The 25,086-nt window shown below is 36.9% G+C and overlaps 3 protein-coding genes across 3 annotated transcripts; all 3 read right to left on the reverse strand.

Annotated features, from left to right (window-relative positions):
* Window positions 1-2,522: 2,522 nt before the first annotated feature.
* On the reverse strand, window positions 2,523-6,284 carry LOC113772218 (putative late blight resistance protein homolog R1A-3). Its single transcript, XM_027316810.1, has one exon. It carries the CDS (start codon window positions 6,282-6,284, stop codon window positions 2,523-2,525), a length of 3,762 nt encoding a protein of 1,253 aa, XP_027172611.1.
* A 4,800-nt stretch (window positions 6,285-11,084) lies between these two features.
* Window positions 11,085-12,695, reverse strand: LOC113772227 (UPF0481 protein At3g47200-like). Its single transcript, XM_027316821.1, has 2 exons — window positions 12,159-12,695; window positions 11,085-12,061 (listed from the first exon to the last, which is right to left on the reverse strand). The coding sequence occupies exons 1-2, from the start codon at window positions 12,693-12,695 to the stop codon at window positions 11,198-11,200; spliced, it is 1,401 nt and encodes a 466-aa protein (XP_027172622.1). The 3' UTR covers window positions 11,085-11,197.
* Window positions 12,696-18,565: 5,870 nt separating this feature from the next.
* LOC113772236 (putative late blight resistance protein homolog R1B-16) lies at window positions 18,566-24,270 on the reverse strand. Its single transcript, XM_027316833.1, has 8 exons — window positions 24,159-24,270; window positions 23,359-23,491; window positions 22,838-22,978; window positions 21,141-22,071; window positions 20,960-21,074; window positions 19,603-20,852; window positions 19,416-19,521; window positions 18,566-19,296 (listed from the first exon to the last, which is right to left on the reverse strand). The coding sequence occupies exons 1-8, from the start codon at window positions 24,268-24,270 to the stop codon at window positions 18,566-18,568; spliced, it is 3,519 nt and encodes a 1,172-aa protein (XP_027172634.1).
* Window positions 24,271-25,086: the final 816 nt, after the last annotated feature.

Raw genomic sequence — 25,086 nt, forward strand, 5'->3', positions numbered from 1 at the left:
TCCACCAGGGTCAACCGTCTAAGATTTGAGGGGAGAAGAAGTTCAATATGATGTGCAGCCACCTGACCGAGAAGCAGTTTTAGTGATTCTAGTTGCCTGAGAGAGTCCATTGCCACAATCTTGATGCTGTCACTAGTAGATTCCTCTGATTCTAGGACACTGCATTTCAGTTCGCATCTCATGATGTGTAGACATTATTACAACAAATGTAATTACTAATACAAAAAAATGTAAATAATAAAATGCAAAATCACAATAGTTTTTTTACACATTAAAATTTGTATTCAAAATTAAATCTCCTCCCTCGGTCCCTCCAGTTCCAACATACACTACAATTTGTTACCATTAATTGCACTCTGTAACCATTACTTACTGTAATTGTTGGTTGTAGAGAAATTGAATCCCTTAGGCATCTATTCCTTTAATCATGGAAGGCCAAAAAAATCTTCATTATTTTCTTTTGATCTAAGAATACCAATATTTGGACAATTAACCAAAACAAAATGTAGCTAAATTCTGGTTAATTAGATGCATAAAAACTTTGACATTTCAAATTAAAAGATGGTTTAATCACCATCCTTGAAGTTTGCATATGTTTACACAGTGGGTGTGTTTGGATTTACAAGATTTGAAATAAAATAATTTACTTCACAAATTCCAATCATCTTTTATTTTTTCAATCACCTTTTTATCCCACATACATCACATCACAAAAAATGCTACAGTAATTATCTCAAATAAACTCCTATCCAAACAAACTCTAACCAGACGTAAGTTTGTTAATGGATCGGATCTTATCCAAATTCAATCTAGATTTAATATATTTGGGTAGGGTTGGATTTAATTTTTTAAATTCAAACCCTAATCAGACCTAGATCCAATAAAAGAATCATGAGTCTGGATAGGGTCTGGATAGGATCTAATTTTTCATGATTTATATCCAATTTAACACGATAAGAGATTTGTAATTTACGCATTTTTCAATTGTTTGAGGCTGAAGGGATTTGGTCATCTTCTTCACCAACAAAAAGTTTTGTAGACGCCAACATTATGGCAAGAATGGAAACTTAATTAACGTTGTCCATTCAACCACTGATGATTGGGAGGAGTAAATACCTACCCTCATATTGGATCATCTTATCTTGTCTGAAAAAAAACAATAGAAATATTGCAAGCAAAGGGTTAGAGAAACACGACAAGACACTAGGATAAGTAACATTATCTGCCTAGTTCCATCAGGCCAAACAAGAAGGCTTAGGTAGAAAACACCAAGGAAATTCCGTTACTGCACAATTTTGTCACCTGTAGAAGTGTTTTCTGTTGCAGCTTCCTTGTAACATTTTGAGAACTTATTCATCAACCAACCAAACATAATGAAGTTACATCAAGAGTACATTTCTCTTACTTTGAGAGACAAAACAGAAACAGTAAAAAACAAAGAAAATCACCAGAGTGAAACATTAAATAGAAAATAAAATGACAAACAAGCAATGAAAAACTAAAACCAGGTATCAAGGAAACACTCTGATAGACCAAGAAATCTGCTCATTGGTGAAGGGCTTGCTAGACATAATTTCTTAAGAAAGAATATGACACCCTGGAGTAGAAACTGCTGCAGATGGAGATTTCTTCTTGTCCTCTGTCGATGAACGATCGCCTTCTATTTCTTTATGTTGCTGGATTGGCAAACCAGGAAATGAACCATCCTCTCGACTGTTAGATATGAATTAATTCCCAATAATACTCAACTTGCCAAATATTAAGAGCCAAGGTCCTCTGTTGAACTGTTACAGGACAACAACAACTCCTTCCAATGTCTTCAGCTCCTCGTGACTGACTTTTTTGTATCTTAAAGCCAAAGTAAAAGCAACATATTGATCAGTGTCAAGTTATTACAAAAGTAATCACCTATATCATAACATGTAACACAGTCATCTATTGCGTGAAACGAAGAGATTTTTAGAGATTTTAAGAAAAACTAATGTGCAGCTTGATCAGCTGTGGAAATGTTGTGCTCTTCCTTAAACAGTGGCTATTTAGACAAACAAGTTTGGTATGGTCTGAGTCATGCAATACCAAAAGGAGGATATTTGGTCCTTTTTCTAGTATCCCCTCCTGCAGAATGAAAACATGGCTTCAGGAGAAATCGATTCATCCTTAAAATTAACAGATTGGTTTGATGCTAAAACGGATATGTTTATATAACTCTTACAGTGAAAAAAAATTAGCCACAAATTCCAGAGATGGTCATCTAGCCCCAAAATTGTGCAAGTTCTTCTTTTCTCTAAATACAAAATCCTACTAATTATTTACAAGCTCTAGCATCTCATGCGTTAATATCACAATAAAATTCATGATTCAGTGAGTAAAATCTAGAGAAGATACTCAATCTCTTTTTGTTTCCTCCTCCATTTTTCTGTCTAACAAAATTTTGAGTATGCAAGATACTCCTGCCAAATATCTTCTTCATGAATCAAAAGCTAGGAATGATTTTACCACTTACATCTGACATGAGTACAAATTTATTCTGCTTCAGAACCGCTCTTCTCCTCTGGAATGATGTGAACCTTGAGATCTTCATTCCCCATGCTCCTCTGCTCATCCTCAATCTCGCATACTAAGCTTGTAAGAAAGTCTGAACACTGCTGCACCATGATAACTTCAAGAGTGGAAGCATACCATAAGCAAGAAGGGATCTCTGTCAGTTTTTCACATCTCGAGAGCACTAGCTTCTCAAGACAGGGAAGGCTATCATCACATCCTATCCATCTCAATGTGCACAATGCGCCCATTCTCAAGGTTTTGAGTTTAGGGAATTCCCCTTCTTTCATTTCCCATATTTTCCAATCATGGGGTCCATAGGACAAATTGAGGACCTCAAGATTGGGTAGTTTTCCAAGTGTGGAGACTGTACCACAAGGGAAGTAAGAAAGAGTCAACTTTTTCAGATTCAAAGGGAAATGATACTCAATCTTACATATTGTAGCATAGTCATCATGAATAATATTGAGGGACTCCAGTCTATTCAGAAAACTTAAATCCACAATGCTGCCTCTGTTCTCAGTAGATGCTGCTAATTCCTCATAATCGAGCTCGCATTTTAGTTCACGGATATTTGGGAACTTTCTCACAATCTTTTCAATGCCTTGTCCATAAGAAATCCATGCAGTGCTCAAGGTGTCTAAACTATGAAGAATGGATGAGCTGTCAAGATTGACTTTCTCGAAAGAAAACCTCGTATGCTGAGCAATTGTGTGAAGATGCCTCAATTTGTTCATGTTCAATATTGTATCGGGCAATGCAGCATCATTTGAATCCAACAGAAAAGTTTCCAAATTAGAAAGGTTAGCTATGGATGATGGGATGGAGCGCATGGTACCTTTTATTGCCAAAAAACGCAACTCCACAAGCAATTCTACTTCACTTGGAAAACGATCACCTTCATTGAACTGCCCCAAATCCAACACCCTGAGGAGTTTGAAGATGTGCAAGACAAATGAGATGTTTGGCTGTTGAAATGGGTACCTGCAGCCATCAGCAGAGAGCAACAGACAGCGCAGTCGAGGACAAAAAAGGATCGACCTCTCGAACAGCTCTAGTTTGGAGTGAATGCCCAAACGATGTATATTGCTTGACACATCATAGATACACGAGTCATCATTCCCATGCAAGAACCGCAAAAAGTTTTCTTCTTTAGCTTTTAGGACACAAAACTCATGCAACAGATCGTGACTATGGCAAGTCTTAATCTTGCCTAGGGATCTTCTTTTGGCAACCATGACCAAGCTTCTGTCAATTAGATCAATCATGTACTCTTCAGCCACATCCTCTAAACTCTTCATTTCAGTTTCTTGCACAAACCCTTCAGCTATCCATAAATACTTCAACCTCCAAATTGGAATTTCTTGGTCTTCTTTAAATGCTCCGAAGTAAAGAAGGCATCGCTGCAGATAATCAGGCAAATTTCTATAGCTCAGCTCTAGTATATCCCTGCACTCTTCTGTGCCCAAAACAGTGTAGGAGCTCAACCTTTGAGCAACTTCTTCCCAGCCATCAGGCTCTCTCGTTGCAAGAATTCCAGCTATGATGATAACTATAAGAGGTAGCCCCTTACAGTTTTTCGCTATTTGCACTCCAAGCTCATGTAGTGCTGGAGGACACTCCTCATTATGAAATACCTTCTTTCGTAACAATTCCCAGCTCTCTTCATCAGTGAGTGAGCGAAGATGGTGAAGTTTATTAGTAGGTCCAACATGCAGAGCCACCTTGTGATTTCTACTTGTTAAGAGAATTCTACTACCATTAGCATCATCAGGAAATGATTTTTCCATGAGTGTCCAAGCTTCACCATCCCACAAATCATCCAAAATTATGAGATACCTATTTCTCTTCAAACGCTTGTAGAGTTCTTCAACCAAATCAACTTCTTTCATTTTAGCATATTGTTCAGAAAGCTTAGGAACAATACAAACCAAAATCTCAAGTAACAAATTTTTTCCGTTATATACTTGAGAAACCGTAGACCAAGCAAAAGTATGAAAATGGCATCTGACAGAAGGATCATTGTAAAGTTTCTTGGCTAAAGTTGTCTTACCCAGTCCAGGCATACCCAGAATGGAAACAATTTCCAATTTCTTTGATCCTCTTACAAGTAAAGTGGTCACTATCTCTATCTGATCAGAGAGAGCTACCATAACTTCATTTGTTTTTGAGATACCACTTTCTGATGGCACAGAACTCGAAATCTTGACAGCTTTCTTGGATATGAAGCCTTGTTCTTGGTCATCAATCTCTAAGACCTCAGCCTTGATAAGCTTAATATCTTCTGCGATGGTGTTAAAAGGAATGCAACAAGAATCAGATAGATCTCCTCCTCTCAAGGAATGTATGACAAACTCTGCCCTGATTGTCACTTCTATAATGCTACTCCAAAGAACTTGGGGCTTTTCATGCTGGTTGTAATACTTCGCAACATTCTCAAAGCGAGATTTTAAGAATTCAAGATCTTCTTCCACTTCTTGAACTCTATCCTTTGTAAGAGAAACTGAATAGACTATATTGTTTGCCAGTCCCTTTAGATTCTCTAGGAGAAGATCAATGAAGTCCAGTTCTCTGGTACTTGGAAAGCTGAATATTGATGTTCTAGGATAGATGGGGGCTAAGTCTGCCTTAACAAGTTTGATCTTTTCCAAAAATTCAGTGACTGCCAGATCCATTCCCTTGGCTATGTGGTTTGGAAAAAGAGAGCAAATTATAATCCCTGCCTCATTGACAACAACTACGATAAGATCGATCATTTGTTCATCCAACTCATCGAACTTCACCTGCTGATTCTTGAGAATGGTTCTCAAGAATCGTAGTCCCTCATAAAGTATCTTCATGGAAACCATAAAACTCCTACCGCAGTGTAGTAGGTCCCAAATATTTCCCAGGAGAGAATCAACAAAGTCCCCCAATACACTGCTGATTGTCACCAAATTCAGAGTGGGCGGTGATCCTGATAATCCTGGAGCAGTCAGGACTTGGATATAAATCTCATGGGCTCTGGGATCAATGGGCTTGATCCCATCCAAGAGGTCAGAAATCTTCAACTTCACTTTATCATGGACTTCTTCTTCATCCTTGTCAAACCAACACAGGCAAGAGAGGTATGCTGCATTGACAGCTACAACTTGAGAGTGAGCCAAGACATCTGCCAACTGCCTTTCCTCAACCCCTCGATAAATGGCAAAGACAATAAAACTTTTCAAGAACTTTATCTTTTCTTGAAGAGCATGAATTAGTAGCTGCACATCTCCATAACAATCATCCTGTAAGAGAATATTGACTAGATTCTCTAACAGGGAATCCATAAATTCCATGAGTTCATGATCTCTTAAAGCAGCCGAGCTGGATTGCGATAAGCAACCCAACAAAGTGATGTAGAATTTGTCAAAATCTTGTTTAAAAGAATAGATGTTATTTTGACAATCCTGGACCAACTTAAGGGCATCACTAAGTAATGAGAATGCATCCTCTTCCAGTCTAAGGGAAAGAGAGTGCGACTCCATAGCATTTTTTTGAACAGAATCTTGGAGGCTAAACAAGAAAGATCCCAGACGTACCTCACGATCAATAATCTTCTCTGCAGGTTCTGGATTGCTCCATAATATTCTGGCACAGATAAAAAATGTTCTGACAAGTCTCAACTCCAGCTTCAGGACTTCCAAATTATCTTCTATCTGCAATAGCTGCTCGAATGCATCGATTTCTGCATTGTTATCCAGCAACTCCTGAACATCCATTTTAGCAAAAAAAATCTCCAGATTGAGTAAGATCGAATCAACACAAGTGGAGGAGAAGGCCATCAGAGATTTCCGTGCAGCAATACAAGAATTCAAAATGCCAAACTTGTTTGGTCAACCCTTCTGTTTTCAGAGTGAAAAGCTCAGTGGAATGATGATTCAATATCAGCAAAATGTGAACAAAATCAACAAGACAAACTATATCAGGCAATTTCTGCCACCCAAATGGACTTTCAACGACTGAAAACATTATTATATTAGTAGTACTGACTATATGAAAGGAATTGAATGATTAAGAAAGACTAGAGAAAGATTAACATAGAAATCACGTCAATTTGTTGGAAGGAGACATATAAGCAAAGGTCACTGCCAATGGTCTAATACCATAAAATAGTGTCCACTTGATTTATTAAAATTAAAAATCTAGGAGGAAGGAAATTAGCAAACACGTTTCTTTTGAATTATTTTCTTTTGGTTCAGAATTTCGGCCGTCTTTTCAACACCTAGCAGTCAATAATGTGTTATGGATTTTACATAGTTCTACTGTATATGCACCCTTTTGCTATGTTCATTTTTTCATTTTGGTTTTTTTTTCCTTTTCGTTTCCATTTTGAGGCAAGAAGGTGAACTGATTCTCTCAACTATAAAATATTGAAGCTACATCACTTCTGTTTATCTGGATTTGAGATGCTACTAGTCTGTACCTATGAGGTAGCAGTACAATTTAAACATGTTATACTTGTGTGTTACTGTTTTTCTAAGAAGCGGCACATTTTAGGCCTTCTATAGGCCATATCTGAGACATGTATCAATGAAGGAATAAATGAAGGAAAAGAATAAACACTAATTTGCATTACCGATCAGCTGAGATTGTCAAAAACAGCAAAAGAAGGAAAGAAATTTAGCAAACATCTTCCCTTCTATTTCCTGATATACACATCAGGATTGAGAATAAAAAGGGACTGGATCTAAAATGTTTGACGGTAGGCAACTAGACAGAACCAGTCTATGAAAAATTGATTATGTAGAGGAGCGAACTTATTTTTAAGTTTTGAACTTTTGTATGTTACTCTTTGACATTCTTTTGAACCTAGCTGAGTTGTCCGTAGAATTTTTTATTTGCTTTTGCAATTGATGGTTCTCAACATCCACCAGATAAAATAATATGAACTCTACACATTTGATATTTTCAATTTTGTCTTTCTGTGCTGGTTCAACAGTTCAAGTACAACTCCCAGCCATACTTCCATTGCAACAGGGTTGATGTTCTACCAGCTGAGCTAGATTTAAACAATTTACCACACCACTTTTGCGGTAAAATATGAAGTGCTAGTTTATGTGCATGTACAATGAATTCTTTCATCCTTCTTCTCATACAGCAACAATTGTTTTGTCATTTTAACATCAATATAGCTTTTGTAAACTTGATGAAAACATCCAGATCAATTCATCTTCTGATTTACAGCCATCTGCAGGTTTATGAACCTAATACTACAGTAGTGAAACACCATCAATTCTGTTCATCCTGTACATGAAGAGTCATCTTTTAGTTATCTTCTTTGCTTGGACCATTGGCCTTACAGCAAATGAGGAAATAAATCACGTTAAGCATACTTAAGCCAGCGAGACTGCAGTAGTAATAATCATAATGACCTTTATTGACATTGATTGAAATCCAACTTTCGTTTCCTCCTCGTTTTGCGAATTCATCAATGGTGTTCATAAGAAAACATGCAACCAAACTTGCCACAGACATCCCAAGTGTGAACAAAGTGGAAGCCACACTTGAAATGCTTCTGGGAAGCTCAGAATAGTAGAACTCATTTTGTACAGCTACACTCAAAGCTTCACAGAAGCCGAGCAGGAAATATTGTGGAAGAAGCCAAAGTGCTGGCATGTCCAACACTGCTTCTGGATCATCTGAATATCCTTCACTTATAGCCAGACTACGTCATTTACCCTCCACAATTGCTGTCGCTATCATGGAGAAAAGGGACAGGAGCATTCCACCTCCCATTCTTTTCCTTGTCGAGAAATGAACATGTTTCCCCATGATTCTTGATGTAATAGGAAGGATTATACGATCATAAAGAGCTACCCAATGTATTAGAAAGATAACATTAAGCATACTAAAAGAATCTGCTGATATTTCAAAGCTTGAACCAATTTTCCGATTGATGGACTTTGCTTGAAAAAAATAGTTCTGGCTGATATTTGCTGACATTATCATTCCTGAGGACCATAATTTTTCTTTTTTGGGTAAATCATACTTAAGCCTCTTGTAGTTCATCCTTTTTCGTATTACCATCTCATAAATTTAGGATAACATTTATCACTTTGAAACTTTAATCCAAAGTATGGAGCAGTTATCCATGACATTTGCTTCAAACTGCTTTCCTTTAGTTTATCATTAACAGCTAGACAAGAATTAAAAAAAAAATCTCTTTTTGGAATCACTGCTATAAATTTGTAATCCCTAAAAAATTCCCTTAAGAAAATGGAAAAGAAAAATCTGAAATCGGTCAACTTTTTGTTGAACGAAATAATATGAGGCTTACGGGGCAATAATGAAATGTAACATCAAAAGAGAGGGTTCAAGCCTAATGGGTTTTATTTGCTGAAAAAGAATGATTAAGGGAGTGAATACATAATCAACGAGACTGAAGTTTTAGAAACTTTTGCAGAAGTGTTTTTTCACGCATGTGCATGGAGAGAAATTGTTCCTGAAAATGAAATAAAGAAACAAAGGAAAAGATTCCAGCTAAAATACCTCAATGTCTACATAGAGTCTTGCCTGTCAATGAAATCAGTAGAAGCAGAACAAGGAAAGGGGAGGATAAATGTCCATGCTGTGGGGAGGCAACAGAAACTTTGGAGCACATGATGTTTTTCTGCCAACATGCTGAATGGATATGGAAGGCTGCACCAATTAAGTGGGATGGTTTTCTTTCCTTTAGGCAGAATTTCTGGTTATGGTGGACCACTTTGATGGAGGCAAAGGAAAGAGAGGATGGGGAGGAACATAGTGCATTAACTGTAAATATCCTGTGGCAGATATGGAAATCCAGGAATCAAATGCAATTTAAAAAGGTAAGGAAATGTCAGGCTTGACAGCACAAAAGGCAACATATGAATGGCAGGAGTATAGGATGGCACAAAGGGGGGAGGATCACGAACAAGATGAAGAAGAAAGCAAGCAAGGAGCTGGAATCAGAGGAACAACACCTGAAAGGAGGGTGATAAAGATAAATACAGATGCAGCCCTCAACCAAAGGAAGTGGCAGGATGGGGAATTGTGGCTAGGGATGACAGTGGTAAGTTAGTGTGTGCTTGGGCTGGCAAAAAAGTGTACTGAACCAGTAATAGAGGAAGCAACCGCGATTAGAACTGCACTGTTAAAGGCCAAAAGGTTGGAGAAACATCTGGATACAATCAGACTGCAATGTGGCTGTAGCAAGGATTGAAGAAGACTGCACTGGGGATCCAGTGATTGGAACGATAGTCGAAGACATCCAAAAGCTTAAGCAAGAGTTCCGGAAATGTTATTTTTCCTTTATTGGCAGGGAAGGTAACTATTTTAGTCACCATTGGCAAAGTTTGCCTTAAACTTGGTTAGTGAAGTGAGTTGGGAACAATCTTTCCCTCTTTGGCTCAGTAGTCTAGCCAGAAATGATGTAGGAGCAGTTGCTCCAACTTTGTAAGTTCATTTTATCTGCAATATAAGTTCTGCTATCGTTTGGAGAAAAAAAAAGCACCTTTTGGAGAGGAAAGAAACAGATGGCAAAAAATGACACCATGGAACAGAGGGGACAAGCTATACTATGGACGGAGTATTTGAAGCCCTTTCTTTTTTTTTTTTAAGGTGAAAAATAGACAGAAAGTACCTCTGTCTTTTATGATTATAAAATTCAGTCTGGACACTAATCCAATGGGGTGATTGGTCGACGGGTCAACAATGGTTTTAATGGGTGGGTTGATCGGTTGATTCAGTGATTATATAATATAATAAAGGTTAAATTGCTTGTCATCCCCATGTGAATTTACACAATGCTGGATAATTTACCTAAAGTTTTAAAATAATCACATAACCTTCTTGTGATTTTATATAAATTGAAAAATGAATTAGTCACGGCGTTTATACCAAATGCACTTTAAAGACGCGTGTAATAAAATCTTAATATCCATATAACCCCCTTATAATTTATATAAGTATCCACTTTACTCCCTCGTGGCTTTTACATTTATCAACGTAATCTTTCAATACTTTTATACAAGGTGGTTAAGTAGTCAATTAATTTAGTATTTAAGTAAGAGTACTATTGGTATTTCAACTAACGATGTTACATAAGTTATTTTTCGTTAATTTTTCACTTTACATAAAATTATAGGAGGTGAGTTGGATATTTTGAAACGTTAGGGAAATCATGTAACAATAGATGAAATCACACGGAGGTTATATGTAATTTACCCTATAATAAATAATATATTTAACTTATAATAATGTCTGAATTAGGGGTTCAATTGACAATTGAACGGTGTTTTTTTTTTCATTTTTTTTTTTGAAATTTTACCGGTAGAATCACCGACTTATGGATTGATCAATAGGTTTATTCCTTATTCGGTCTAAAAATATTCACCTGAAATACCACCTATGCCTTTGCTCAAATGCTTAGTATAACAAGGAGGTATAAGTGAATATTATTGAACAATAAGGTGCTCACCAGGAAAATGTGAAACCATAAGGGTAACTAGTAATTCAACCAAAATTATTTCTCTCAGTCCAGCCAAAACACTGGAAAATTATGAGGAAGACGTTCTGTTTATTAAGAAATGTTTTCTTTGGAGAACATGATAGGAACTATGTTACATCCAACCAAAAGAAAAAAAAAAATCAGCCTTCAACGTGGAAGAAGCTATGAGCTTCTGATGAGGAAAAATGTTTGTGCCAAGGAGACAGTAAACAAGGCAATCTCTATGATTCTGAGGTGAGGTAAGATGGGCCGGCAACGTAGTCTGAGTTTTGCCCAGACTGATTGACTGCTAATATTGACATCTTCAATTAGCTCATGAAGGTAGCATCTGTCCATGTCAAACACAAGTTGCTTAACAAGGCTGTTGAAAAAATTCACTACTTCTTCTTCATCATTCTCTGGTTGTCTGATGATCCCTGCTTTCATCAGAACTCTAGCATCATCTCTTGAGCACAGCAGATTGCCGAGGAAAACTACTAGGGACGTAAAATATGGTGCAGAACCTCTATCACCCTGCTCATGAGCCATCAAATTTCTCAACACAATGCCTGTGTTATCATCAATGAACAATTGGGAAATCTTCAGCACTCTGTCCTCGAATTCCAAATCTAACATGTTACCGGACTTTTTCTTGAATGTCAGCCCACAAAGGCTGAGTGATTTAGCGCTGTAGATCCAGCCTTTCCCACTATATGTATTATACGTACAGGACCTTCTTGCTTGGGTAGTAGAACAGTAAGTTTCAGTTGGAGCAAAGCTAGCATGAAAGAGAGCAAGTAAATGTGTGTATTTCCTGTCTGCATGATCAGTTGTTTCGCTGGTAATGGCATCTTTCCCTGGCCTGAGAGACTCGAAAAATTGGAGAGCGAGCTTGTTGAGAGAATCTTTTTCATCACCCAACCTGGTAAGATCAAAAAGCCTTTGGAGTACAAATAGAGGAAGTTGATTTTCAATCAGCAGGAGATCAAGACCAAGATTGGATGGCATCCAACGAGTAGCAAAGATGGGATCATCTGCCAGCTTTCCCTGTTCAAGAAATTTTTGTCTTCATATAAACCCACTTGGAAAAGAACAACAGTGTGAAAACTTGAACCTAAAACACCAGGAGATATTAAGACTATACCTGGTAACTTTTTCCACCGAGGCGCAAGAGCTCTATCACAAAGCAACCATCAACTAGCATCATTTTTGTGAAGCTATCACTGTAAATGTGTGTTAAGTCCTCTGCATAGCATTCTCTTGTTTCTGCTTCCAATTCTTTCATAGCATCACTGAGAACATTGAGTACATAAATACCATGATGTCTGCCTCTTTCCAAAAGGGAATCAAAAAGTCTCAACTTTTGAGCTTGCATAAACTCTAAACCAGGCCTCTTGTGATGAAGTGGGCCAATGGAGACTAATCTGGGAGCATAAGCTTTCTCGTTATCTTCGCGAACGTGCAATGGGATCCTGCAGATAGGCCATTTTCTGCAAGGAAGAGGCTCTTGCCTGACAGGATCAATGCTGATTACAGCATGAGCCTTGCCACCTGCTTCTTTGATAAGCGGAAACACTGAGTGAGTTATTTGTACAGACCTATTTTTGCCATTGGTGAACTTGGAACTCTTCGCTTCCGTGAAGGTATTCTTCACGATATCCAATACTGGACTTGGATCCATTTTTGCTGACAATCCTGCATCATTCGAAGTTCTATATAAAGCAGCACAACCCTTTTTTTCTAATCCAAAAAGTTGAAAAAGGTAGCATATATAAATACACGTTATTGCACACAAAGCAGCTTTTTGGCTGTAAAGTTGCACCATATAAAGTAACTACAATATTAAAACACGGGATTCAACACGTTGAAGGTTATTTTAATTCGCTATCCCTTGTACTATTTCACCTTTGAAAAGCATGTCACAGTTCAGTTGGACTCGGGGCAGGGACGGTTGCACCTGCAACCGTCCCTGCCAATTTTAGCTCATTTCAACTGCGCGTAACATTGGTTCAACTGCGCGTAACTTTTTTTTCACAGGATGTATTTTCACAACAGATAGTGGTGGGCCCCACACTTGACGCGAATTTCGAGTTACATGGTGTTATTTCAGCCGCACAAAATTTTGAGGGCCAATTTTCAGCCGCACAAATTTTTAACCGTGCAGGGACGGTCATACTGATGACCGTCCCTGCCCCAAATCCCAGTTCAAGAGAGCCAAGAAAAAGCATGTCAAAGTTAGTCAAATCATGTATATGTCGTCCGTGTTTGCTTTCTTTTTTTCCGAAACGGAATGAAACACACACACACACACTTAAGCGGGACCCACACGCAGAAGTCCGTGTTTGCTTTCCGTCCTTGTCTTTTTTGATTTCCAGACTGGTTTCCAATTTTGCTGTAAAAAGCGGTAATCAGGAACCGGGAAGGTGGAGATTGGAAGATTCCATTTACACATTCTAGTTGAACAATTCCAACTAAATTAAATTTGTTAAGAGACTTAAAAGTACCCTGGTTGAACATCTTAATGACTGTGCGTTCATACAGTGCTATGCTTGGAAAGATAATGAGTGGACTGGTTGGAGCAATTTATAGCCATGGGCTCCCTCCTTCTTTGCCTTGCTAGCTTTCTGTCCGTTCATACAGTCGCAATATCCAACTAAATCAAGCTAGTAATAAAATGGTTTCCGGCAAACATAAATAGAGCGTTTGCAGACCTATATTTTTCAAAGGATAAAATACACTTTACCCCTTGTGGTTTAGTGATTTTTGATATAACCCCATGATAGTTTTAAAAGCTCTACAAAACTCCTTTATAATTTGGACTAAAGTGTTAAAGTCACGGAATTTGCATTCCATAATGGAGTCAACTAAAATATCAAAAATATCCTTTGTAAAGTTGAAAATTATTAATTAACCATAGGGGATTATATATTTATTTTGAAAACTATAATAGAGTTATGTGATAAAATACTAAATCACAAGGGAATTATGTAATAAAATATAAAATCATAAGGAGTTAAAAGTGTCATACATATTAAGTCTATATATTTTGATTACTTCAACCGTTTTAGTTTTTAAACAAAGATATACTTGACATTTCCTTGGGCTTCGTTGTAGAGGATCATTTTTGTCACATTGACATTTTTAGTCCAAACTATGAGAGGGTAATGTATAACTTTTGACTATGATAGGGTTATATGAAAAATTACCAAACCACATGGGGTAAAATATATTTCGCCCTTTTTCAAATGTACATTAACATACACACTAGTGCCACATCATTATAAGTTCTAAGTAATCAACAAGTAGGGATGGCAACAGGGCCGGCACCCGCGCCCGCTGGGGGTCATTGAGGCGGGGGCGGGGTGGAATTTTTTCCCCCCATTTAGAAAAGGGGCGGGGATGGGGGTATACTCCCCCGCCCCACCCCCTGCCCCGCCACCCATTTGAAATATATATATATATATATGTCCATAATTATATATATAATGATATTATCATTATATTACTAATTATACATGTCTATTAATAAAAATTATTAATTATTTATAGTAAATTTATTAGTAATATATTTATGTTAAATTCCTAACTACACTTAATACAATAACACTTTTTTTTGAAAAAAAAAATACAATAATAATTTAATGATTGTATTTGTATCAAAAGTGAAAACTTGATTATTTTAGTTATATTTGTTTAATCATATTAGATTGTATTCAAATAACCTTTGTTTAATTATTTTTATGAGTTTCAATTGTGAACTTACAATGAATAATAATTTGGTAATGTGTTGATATTTTAGTACTTGATTATTTGCTCAAATTTAATTATAATAAAATTATTTTAACTCCACGAGGGCCCGCGAGGGAAGCGGGGCGGGGCGGGGGTTAGGGGAGATGTCCCCCGCCCCACCTCCGCCCCAGTGCCACCCCTATCAACAAGTGAGTGTAATAATTTTGTTTTTCTTTCATTTCATTTTTCTTTTGTACAAAATATAAAAAGAAAGATGCCATTATTACAGATGAAACTGAGAGATATATAACTCTGATTTCGTAAAATTCAGAAATCGGAGAACAAAATACATACACATGAAATTGAGCTCCGTTTGATGCAGTTTATTTCATAATTTAATAAATTTTTGAAGTGACATATAATATTGCTTATAATAAAGTTAGAGAAATGTTCAGATTCTAGCACATAACAACTATAATTTTCAGTTAAGAGCTGATTGACGCTTTGATAATTTTTCCAATCAAAAATTGTGCTCGATTACTTGATCCATCCAAGACGGCTAAGAACTGCTAAATTTAGAGAAAGACCCATTCCAAAGGTTTTTCCTACACATCTTCATGGTTAGGGGGTAATGAGAATTATTGTACTTTTCCATGTTTAAATTGACTAAATATTAATGTAAAAGGAATCCAAGTTGAACAAATTTAAAAAATAAAGCTACTCAATTTTCTAACTAAAACATAATCTTGCAATTAAACTTTGAAACTTATTTAGTGACAAATGCTAATAAAAAATTAACAAGTTTATGAGTACGCGACAAAAATTTTTTATTTTACAAATTAAATTTTGAATGGTTGTTAAAAAGTATAAGTGTGTCAAGGCTACACTTAATATGTAAAGCTAGTATAAAAGTCAAAAGAAAAGTACATAAGAAAATACATTTTTGTCCACCAAATTATTCAAATATGGTTCTCAGTTCATCGTTGGTTTTAAGTTTTTCTACATGAGATATTCAATCAATTAAACTTGATTTGCTTCAAATCAACAATAATTAAGAGAATATAAATGTCTCCTAGAACATATTTTCTATCATAATAAATATAATATTTCGGCAAAGTGAAGCATTATCTGTAAGTATGTACGTAAAAAAAAAAAAATACTTTCTTTATCTGTTTACACTTCATGGCACAAAACTATGAATTATTCTTTAATGAGCTTTAGGAAAGGTTTTGTTTAATAGTGTGGTATTTTCTTTAAGCAACATGTATTATACTCTTATAAGACTGCTAATATTAACTAACTAGACATTCAAATTAAGTCATCGGAAAATAAATCAAATTAATCTGCTTCAGGTGTTAATCAAGCATTCCATGCTTCTACATGTAGGAGTGTGCAAACTTTTCAAACCGGAAAAACCAAACTAATGGCTTCTTTGCTGTCTTATGTTAGTTTATGATTGTGGAGTTCTCAGAACCTTGGCTTTTCGGTTTGATTGTTGTGTTTTAACCAAATGAAAATCGACCAAAGTTCAGGACTTTAACCCGGAAGTAATATCATTGATGATAAATAGTATAACATATTCTGCTAGTTGACAAATGGCAACCTCGGCCTAAATTTCGAACTTTAAAAAAATTATTTTTTAATTTAAACAACAAATTGATCAAATTTAGATTTGGTAGAGTTATTTAATTCGAGAATGGGATTGCAAACGAGTTTTATCGGGTCGAAAACTTTAGTATTCAAATTTGTCTGATTATTTTAATAATTTTGAAATTGTATTTAAATTTGACTTATATAGTTACTGAATTGAACTCAAATTAACATTTATCGAATCGAACTCGAATTGAGTTTAAATAACTTGAACTTTTTACACGTAAATTTCACTTCTATACTCATCGAGCCAAGGTCCAGCCGAGTTTAAAAGTTTACCATATACAAAATATTGCTCAAATTTAACTTGATTAATTGACGAAACAAGTTCAAATGAGTTCTTATCAAATCAAATATATTGAGTAATTTGATTCGTCTTTCTGGCCTATTCGAGAATAATCGTTGTTATTTTATTAAAATATAAAAAAGCAATACTAAACCGGACTTTAAAATGCAAAAGATTATCAAACAATAATCATCTCTTTGCGTGTTTAAGGGGATCCAGCTTCTGTTGAAAGAGTCAAAAACTACTTCAAAAACTTTTGATTTTCGACTATTTACTGAACTATTTTGTGTTCAAATTTTTACTGGGAGGGAAGGCAAAGCTCATCGACTAAGGTACATGAGAAATAATCATCTGTTTTTAAGGTTCACTATTCAAATGTCTTCCAAAAACAGGATTTCAGATAGCTTTTAGCTGAAAAAGTCAAAATCGTAATCTTTGGAAGCCTAAGTTTGAAGCAGCCATATAAATCCAGTTCCTTTTTAAAAAGTTTCCATGTTTGGAGCAGAAAATTCCAGGTTTAACCTAGTTGTTCTGATTTAAAAAAAAAAAAAGAAAAAAGAAAATAAGAGGTAAATGGCCTTAAAGGTCTAGGCCTAATGGTCTGGTGTTCTTGACCTTGCTTATGCTCAAAATTCACAATTCTAACTCAAAAGGAATTTCATTTGTAATAAAAGAACAACCTAGGGGCTAGTTGACAACTTTAGCCCAAAATCTGAATTTTAAAAAAATTCAAACCGATTAACAATGGAAACTTTGAACTGATCAGGGATTATTGTTAACTGGTTTTTGCATGAATTTGGGAATTGCAGATGGCATGGGAGCAAATAATTGGCACATATGGCAGTGGCTTATTAGTATTGCTTGGGAATTAGGGGTGCAAAAATTGGAAACAGAGACTGATTCTCAGCTTAGTGTTCATGTAATCTCAAAGGCATATTTAGGCCATTCTTGTTTCAACTCGGAACAGGATCATGATCTTTTTCCAGAAAAATCATACTAGAACAGGATACAAGAACCCAAAGATTATGAAGTATAAGATAAATCTCAGCAAATGATGAGAAATGGTACTGGTACTGAGTATCACTTGGCATAAAAAAGTCGAAGAAACTACTGAAATTTGCAGGCATGTAAAACAAATTCGAGAATTTAAGTCAAAAGTAGTGTCAAATTCTTTCTTCATTTCTGCATCATTTCATCGGTAACTAGTGCCAAAATAAGTCTTGATACTTGCTTTCAACGATCATAATGTTCCAAGAAGTGAACATAAAGAATAAGGGCAGACGAAAACAAGAATAGCTTGAGAAACTCTTATCAATTAGAAATTCTATAAGAAACAGGAGAGGAAGACTCTAGTTACTGGTCTAAGAAACCTAGGGGAGGTTAGTCATCCTAGCATGTCCAAGAAAGACAAGGCCAGCTGAAATTCAACCTGAGAAAATGTCAGCTTTTCTCAAATGAATATTAATTTCTAGGTTGCATCATGAGCAACTTCCAAGTTCTAATATTACTAGTAGAAAGAAGTTTCAACTACCTTCGTTTCCCAAACTAGATGAAGGGAATACAGTGCAGAAAGCAAACCTTTTCCGACAGACAAGTCAATCAGACAAAGTGGAATTTCCCAAAATGCAGAATTTTTCATGCAGAAAATGACAAGGGAAAGAAGTAAACAATGCGCCGGATCATTCTAATCAGGATATACTGTGGCTTTCTTACAAAGATATTCACTTCAAGGAAGTTCTTGGACTGCAAGCACGAGTTACAGACAAGTTCATACAAAATGCAACATAATTTAGATGGAACTAAAGGCAATAGCATCAACAGATTAAACAAGCACTAGGTAGTTATCCTACAACAAAACAAAAGAAACTTGTGCTCAAGAAGACGTTCTATGCCCCTTCAAGGATAAGGATCTTCAGATCCATATTTCCCCCATCGTTCTGCTCTTCCTTAACCTCTCGTACCAACCTTCCAGTGGATGGCGAGCACCAGAGCACTTCAATTGTCTCGAGATTTTTAGTACAACTTAAACACAAAGGGATCTCTTCCAATTTCCAACATTGCTGCAGTACTAATTTCTGAAGATTGGGAAAATGATCATCAGAACCTGTCCACTTAACTATTTTGGAATTTATCAATTTCAAGATTCTGAGCTTAGGAAATTCACCTTCTTCCATGTCCCATGTTACTGCCTCGAAGAGTGGGGTGTGCAACTTGAGAACCTCAAGATTTGGAAGTTTACCAATCATGGAAATTATACTCCAAGGAAAGTACTCTAGACTCAACTTCTTTAGATTCTCAGGGAACTGAAACTTAATTTGATAGTGTCCCAGAAACAACTTAAGAGATTCTAGTTGACTCAGGATGTCCATTTGCACAGTCTTGCTGCACCCATCTGTGGATTCCACTGATGCAGAGATTCTGCATTTAAGTTTGCGAATGCTTGGAAACTTTTTCTGTATCTTTTCCAAAGATGGACCAGCAGAAAGAGTTAAAGTGGAAAAGGTAACTAGATTAAATAGACCGGGATAGCTGTCAAGCCTGTCTTCCGACAAGCTAATGTCCACACAATCACCAATTCCAAATAGATGCCTCAGTTTCTCCAATTTCCAGATGGTGGCTGGCAATAAAGCCTCAAGACCATACGTTCTCACACGAAAGTTTCTAATTTTGAGAGGTTGCACACTGACAATGGTATGTATTTAATATCACCATAAATTGCCAAGTATCTCAACTCACCAAGCAACTCTATCTCAGTTGGAAAAGTATTCCCTATATCAAATTGCTCAAGATCCAGCACTTTAAGAAGCTTGCAGATGCGGAAAATGAATGAAATATTGCACATCTGGGCCATATTACCATGAGGAAAGTATAATAGGCAATTTATTTGGGGACAATATAACCTCGACATCAGAAAATCTTTTACCTTGGTATGAATGCACAACCGGTGACAGCTGCCTGGCTCATTAAAGGTGAAAAGCTCTTCAGACCCATGTAATACGCAAAGAAACTTTTCTTCTTTGGCTTTCGCCACACAAAATTCAACTAACAAATCATGAATGCTACAGTTTTGAACCCCAGTAAAGGATCTCTTTTCCGCAACCATGACCAAGCTTCTATTAATCAGATCCATCATGTATGCCTCTGCCACCTCCTCTAAGCTCCTTGACCCACTTTTTTGCACAAAATTTTCAGCGATCCATAAGCTTGTCAACTTCCAAACAGGAACTTCTTGGACCTTTGGAAATGCTGCAAAGTAGAGAAAGCATGGCTTCAAGTAATCAGGTAAGTTTTTGTAACTTAGCTCCAAGGCATCCATGCACTCTTTTGTTCCACAAACAGTGTTTGAACCTAACCTTGTTGCAACTTCTTCCCAACCATCTTGGTTTGTTGTTACAAGAATTCCAGCAATGATGACAATTATGAGAGGTAATCCATTGCAATTTTTTGCTATTTTCTGTCCAAGAATGACAAGCTCTGGAGGAAACTCTGCATTGCAACATATCTTCTTTTGTAATAATTCCCAACTCTCATCGTAAGTGAGCTGGCGAAGAGGGTGTAGTTTACTATCAGTTTTAACTTCTTCAGCCACCTTATGAAGTTGACTTGTTAACAGAATTCTACTTCCATTTTTATCATCTGGGAATGATATATGCAAGCCATTCCATGCCTCAATGTCCCAAATGTCATCCAAAACTATGAGATATCTATTCTTCTTCAAAGATTGGAACAGCTCCAGGGCCAAATCATCTTCATCCTTCCCAGAATATTGAGCCGTCTGTACAATACAACCCAGAATCTCAAGCAACAAGTTTTTCATGCAATATGCTTGAGAAACATGACACCATGCTTGAACATGAAAGTGATGTCTAATTCTAGGATCATTATAGATTTTTTTGGCTAAAGTTGTCTTACCAAGCCCAGGCATTCCCAAGATCGAGACCATGTCCAGCTTCATCGATCCTCGAGTAAGTTGATTGACTATTGTTTCTGTCTCATCGTGCAAGCCAACTATAACTTCGTCAATTGTTTGGATACTACCTTGTGGCGGCTCATGACTTAACACCTTGGCATCTTTTACAGCTACAAAACCATAATTACTATTATCTGTGAAACCAACCTTGTTGATTCTTGGAGAGTTCAGTATTGATGTTGCAGGGTGCTTATTTAGAATTCCTGTTTTAAGAAGTTTAACTTTTCCCAGCAAATTGAAAGGGAATGATCCACTTCCTTGGCCAAGACTGACTTCAGATTGCTCAGAAAAAGAGAGCAAACTACTACACCTGCATCACTAACCACAACCGGAACAAGATCCTTTAGGTTTTCATCTAGGTCATTGAGCTTCTCCTGCTGCTTCATGAGAATGGTTTTCAAGAATCTCAAATGCTCATAGAGTACCTACAGTTGATCCTTCAGAGAAATCATGACACTAGTACGACAATGAAGTATCTCAAAAAGATTAACCAGGAGAGAATCAACAAACTGCCCCAATATATCCAGATCCTTCTCTGAAGGCTGAGTGTTAGATGATTCTGATGAAGTTGAAGCTATTAGGAGTTGGACATAAATCTCAAGAACTCCAAGATCATCAGCCTTAATCTTCTGTAGCAATTCAGGAATCAACTGACTATCAGCTTGGACTTGGGGATCATCAGCTCTGATCTCCTGTAGTTCTACAAATATCAAGAACATTTTATCATTTCTATCAAACCAATACATGCAAGTAGCCAATGCTGCTCTCAAAGCAAGTACTTCAAATTGAGTCGAGAGATTTTCCAATTGCCCATGCCTAACACCTCGCCATGTGACATAGAGGATAAAATTTCTAAAGAACATCAGCCTCTCTTCAAGGGCTTCAATAAATTCTGGAAAGACTTTATCATAAGCTCTTACCATATAAAAAGCTTGATCATAAGGCTTGCTCCATTTGAGATCCTCCAGATTTTTAAGCAGTGAGTCAATGGTCTCCATAAGTTCACCTCTTGCAGGAGAACTGGAACGCACCGGGCAATCCACCAGAGTGGAATACAATTCTTTGATTTCTTCCTTGAATGAACCGATGATTTTTCGGAATTCAGAGACTACTTTCTCCAATTCACTCGATGAGAACTCTTCCACTGATCTTTGCAGGAATTTCTGAAGAGCATCTTGAAGTCTAGCGAAGGAAGATCTCAGACTTACATGCTTATTATCATCAGATTCCAAACAGACATCTTTTCCACATTTTCTCGAACAGAGAAAGAGTGTTCTCAGAATTCTTAACTCCAACTTCAGCATCCCCAACTCATCCCTCTTTTTCACTAAATATTTATCCAGCAACTCGAGATTATGAAAGATTGCATCGATACAAGCGGAACCCATCTCAGAAGAATTTGAATAAACTTCAAACTTGGAACTAAATGAAATGAAATCTTAACTCTGGAACTTGAAGCAATTCTCCTCTCTCCCTCTCAAGTTTTGGGTCAACCCTTTCATTTACAAATGAAAAAGACAGCGGGATTAGGCCAAAATCCACACATTCCGCGGTTGAAAATGAACAGGTCAACTGTTATCCTACTGATTCCGCCGTAGCTAAATTTACAGTATTGTAGGTCTATTTTTATCTGTAACCATTTTTGGGTGGGGGTACAAAAAAGGATCTGTAGTTAAAATTAATCCATAGGCTCGTTTGAAAATCGGGAAATTTTGGTTGGAAGACAAGGGGAGAAAGAAATGGGAGTGAAATGAGGTGACAGATAAAAGGAAATTGAAAGACATTTCCCGCTCAAGTTCGGTAATTCCGTTAAACTGGAAAACTTGAGAATAGAACAGACAATATTTGAATAATTTAAAGAGGATATAAAGTTTGGGAAGCTATGGACATGTGGAACAAAGTTACTATTCAAAATATTAGGAAGCTATTTCTCTTCACCTAAGAGATGTTTATAAGAGAAGTTTAAGGTAAAATATTATATGTAAAATATTAGCTAAACTGTACGCGTCACGTGACAACACATCAATATCAATTAAAAGTCACCAACTAACGTCATAGGTCATTCTACTAAATAAGAAATTGATCACCATTATTATTTAGTGACATATGATTATTATTAGTGTATCACGTGACATAGCACATAACATATGGCTTCGAGAGTTGAAATATGCCTTAAACAATCAGGCACCATATGGCTTTGAGAGTTGAAATATGCCTTAAACAATCAGGCACCTGAATCAGCTGCATACAGTTCTGCACTACTAATTTCTGAAGAAAGGGAAACTGATCGTCTGGACCTGTCCACCTGACAATGTCTGGACCTGTCCACCTGACAATGTCCAGTAATTCCAATACCAAGATTCTAAGTTTAGGGAAATCCCCTTCTTTCATTTCCCAAACTTCTCCCCCATGATCTCCTCGTAGTTTGAGAACCTCAAGGTTGGGTAGCTTTCCTACCGGGGGGAAGTTGCACTCCAGGAAAAGCTCGATAGAGTTAACTTTTTTAGGTTCAAGGGAAAACAAAACTCGCAATGGTTCTCTTTCATATCATACAGAGAAAGTTTTAGTGATTCTAATCTGACTCAAAAAGTCCAGGTCCACAATCTTATTGCAATCTTCCATGGTTCCTTGGCTTCAGAGATCCTGCATATTAGTCTTTGGATTTTTGGAAATTTTCTTATTATTGTTTCCATCTGTTGTCCAGCATACAGAATTGGAGTGAAAAAGGTGTCTATATTCTTCAGATCATGGGAGTTTTCAAGATTCTCTCCGGCCAAAGTAAGGTGTAAAAAGCCACCACTTATGTGGAGATGCCTCAATTTCGTCACATTCCAGATGGTATCTGGCAAGGAAACAGAACAATAATATACTTCCAACAGGAAAGTTTCCAAGTTTGATAGGTTCGCTATCGATGATGGGATGGATTGCATTGCACCTAGAACTGCCAGATATCTCAAGTGAACAAGCAATTCAATCTCAGTTGGTAAAAAGTCACCTAGATGAACTTGCTGTAGATCCAAAACTTTTAAGAAGTTTGAAGATGCAAAAAATGAATGAGATATTACACCGATTAAGAGGGTACCCATTGTCACGAGTAAAGAACAGTAGGCTGCGTATGTGGCTACAAAATAGCCTTGACATCTCAAGATGCTCTCCTTCAGAATAAATGCACAACCTGCGTATATTGTGTGGCTCTTCAAATGTAAGAAGCTCATCATACCCATGCAAAAACTGCAGGAAATTTTCCTCTTTCGCTTTTGGCAAACAAAACTCATGTAACAAATCATGAATGTGGCAAGTTTTGACCCCTCCTGTGGAGCTGCGTTTAGCCACCATAACCGAGCTTTTGCCAATTAGATCCATCATGTAATCCTCTGCTATGTCCTCTAAGATCCTTCCCTCAGATTTTTGCACAAGTCCTTCTGCGATCTATAGCCACATCAACCTCCAAATAGGAATTTCTTGGTCTTTTAAATATGCTCCAAATTAGAGAAAGCATGGCTTCAAACAATCAGGTAGATATCTGTAGCTCATCTCTAATATGTTCATGCAGTGCTCTGTGCCACAAACAATATCAGAACTTAGCCCTTCTGCAACTGCTTCCCATCCATCTTCCTCCATAGTTGCAAGAATCCCAGCTATGATGACAACTGATAGAGGTAGCCCATTACAATTCTTAGCTATTTGGATTCCAAGATCACATAGTTCTTGTGGAAAAGCTTGTCCAGGAAATAGCTTCTTTCACAATAGTTCCCAGCTCTCATCATAACTAAGTTGGCGAAGAGGGTAATGTCTACCATCGGGTTTAATCTGCAAAGCCACCTCATGAAGTCGACTTGTCAAGAGTACTAGCATCATTGGTGAATGACCTTTCCAACCCATTCCTTGCATCTATATCCCAAACATCATCCAAAATGATGAGATGCCTATTTCCTTTCAAACATCTGTAGAGTTTTTCCACCAAACCATCTTCATTCATTGCAAAATATTCATGACAAAGCTTCGGAACAATACAATCCAGAATCTCAAGAAATATATCTTTCGTACGATACTTGAGAAATGCAACACCATACTTCTTACCATCATAAATCTTCAAGGCTTCAGTCTTAATATGTTTGATTTCTTCTCTAAGGCTACTAAGTAACATAGCAGAAGAATAAGTAGTGTCTCCAACCAGTAACGAGTCAATGACAAACTCAAGCCTTGTGTCCCACCTCTGTAACAGGATTCCAAAGAGCTTGAAGCTTTTCATCCAGGCTGCACTGCTCCACAATACTCTCCAGTAAAGATCTTAGAAATACAAGATCTTCCTGCACTGTTTGAATCTGATCCTTTGCAAAAGCAATTGATTCAACCTTGCAGCTTAGTAGTTCCTTCATATTTTCAAGGAGATAATCGTCAAAGCCCGGCTCATTTGTCTTGGAAAGTCAAATTCTG

The sequence above is a fragment of the Coffea eugenioides genome, chromosome 1, assembly GCF_003713205.1.
Source record: "Coffea eugenioides isolate CCC68of chromosome 1, Ceug_1.0, whole genome shotgun sequence".
In the NCBI taxonomy this organism is placed as follows: Eukaryota; Viridiplantae; Streptophyta; class Magnoliopsida; order Gentianales; family Rubiaceae; genus Coffea; species Coffea eugenioides.

Bases quoted from the DNA above. Each gene is read 5' to 3' on its own strand.
- LOC113772218 (XM_027316810.1), bottom strand. From the start codon at position 6,284: ATGGATGTTCAGGAGTTGCTGGATAACAATGCAGAAATCGATGCATTC.
- LOC113772227 (XM_027316821.1), bottom strand. From the start codon at position 12,695: ATGGATCCAAGTCCAGTATTGGATATCGTGAAGAATACCTTCACGGAA. The intron at 12,062-12,158 runs GTATAGTCTTAA...TTTCTTGAACAG, and splicing joins TCGGTGGAAAAAGTTACCAG to GGAAAGCTGGCAGATGATCC.
- LOC113772236 (XM_027316833.1), bottom strand. From the start codon at position 24,270: ATGGAGGAAGATGGATGGGAAGCAGTTGCAGAAGGGCTAAGTTCTGAT. The intron at 21,075-21,140 runs GTTAATCTTTTT...GATCAACTGTAG, and splicing joins AGTTTGTTGATTCTCTCCTG to GTACTCTATGAGCATTTGAG. The intron at 19,522-19,602 runs GTAAAAGATTTT...AATATGGCCCAG, and splicing joins GGTTGTGCATTCATACCAAG to ATGTGCAATATTTCATTCAT.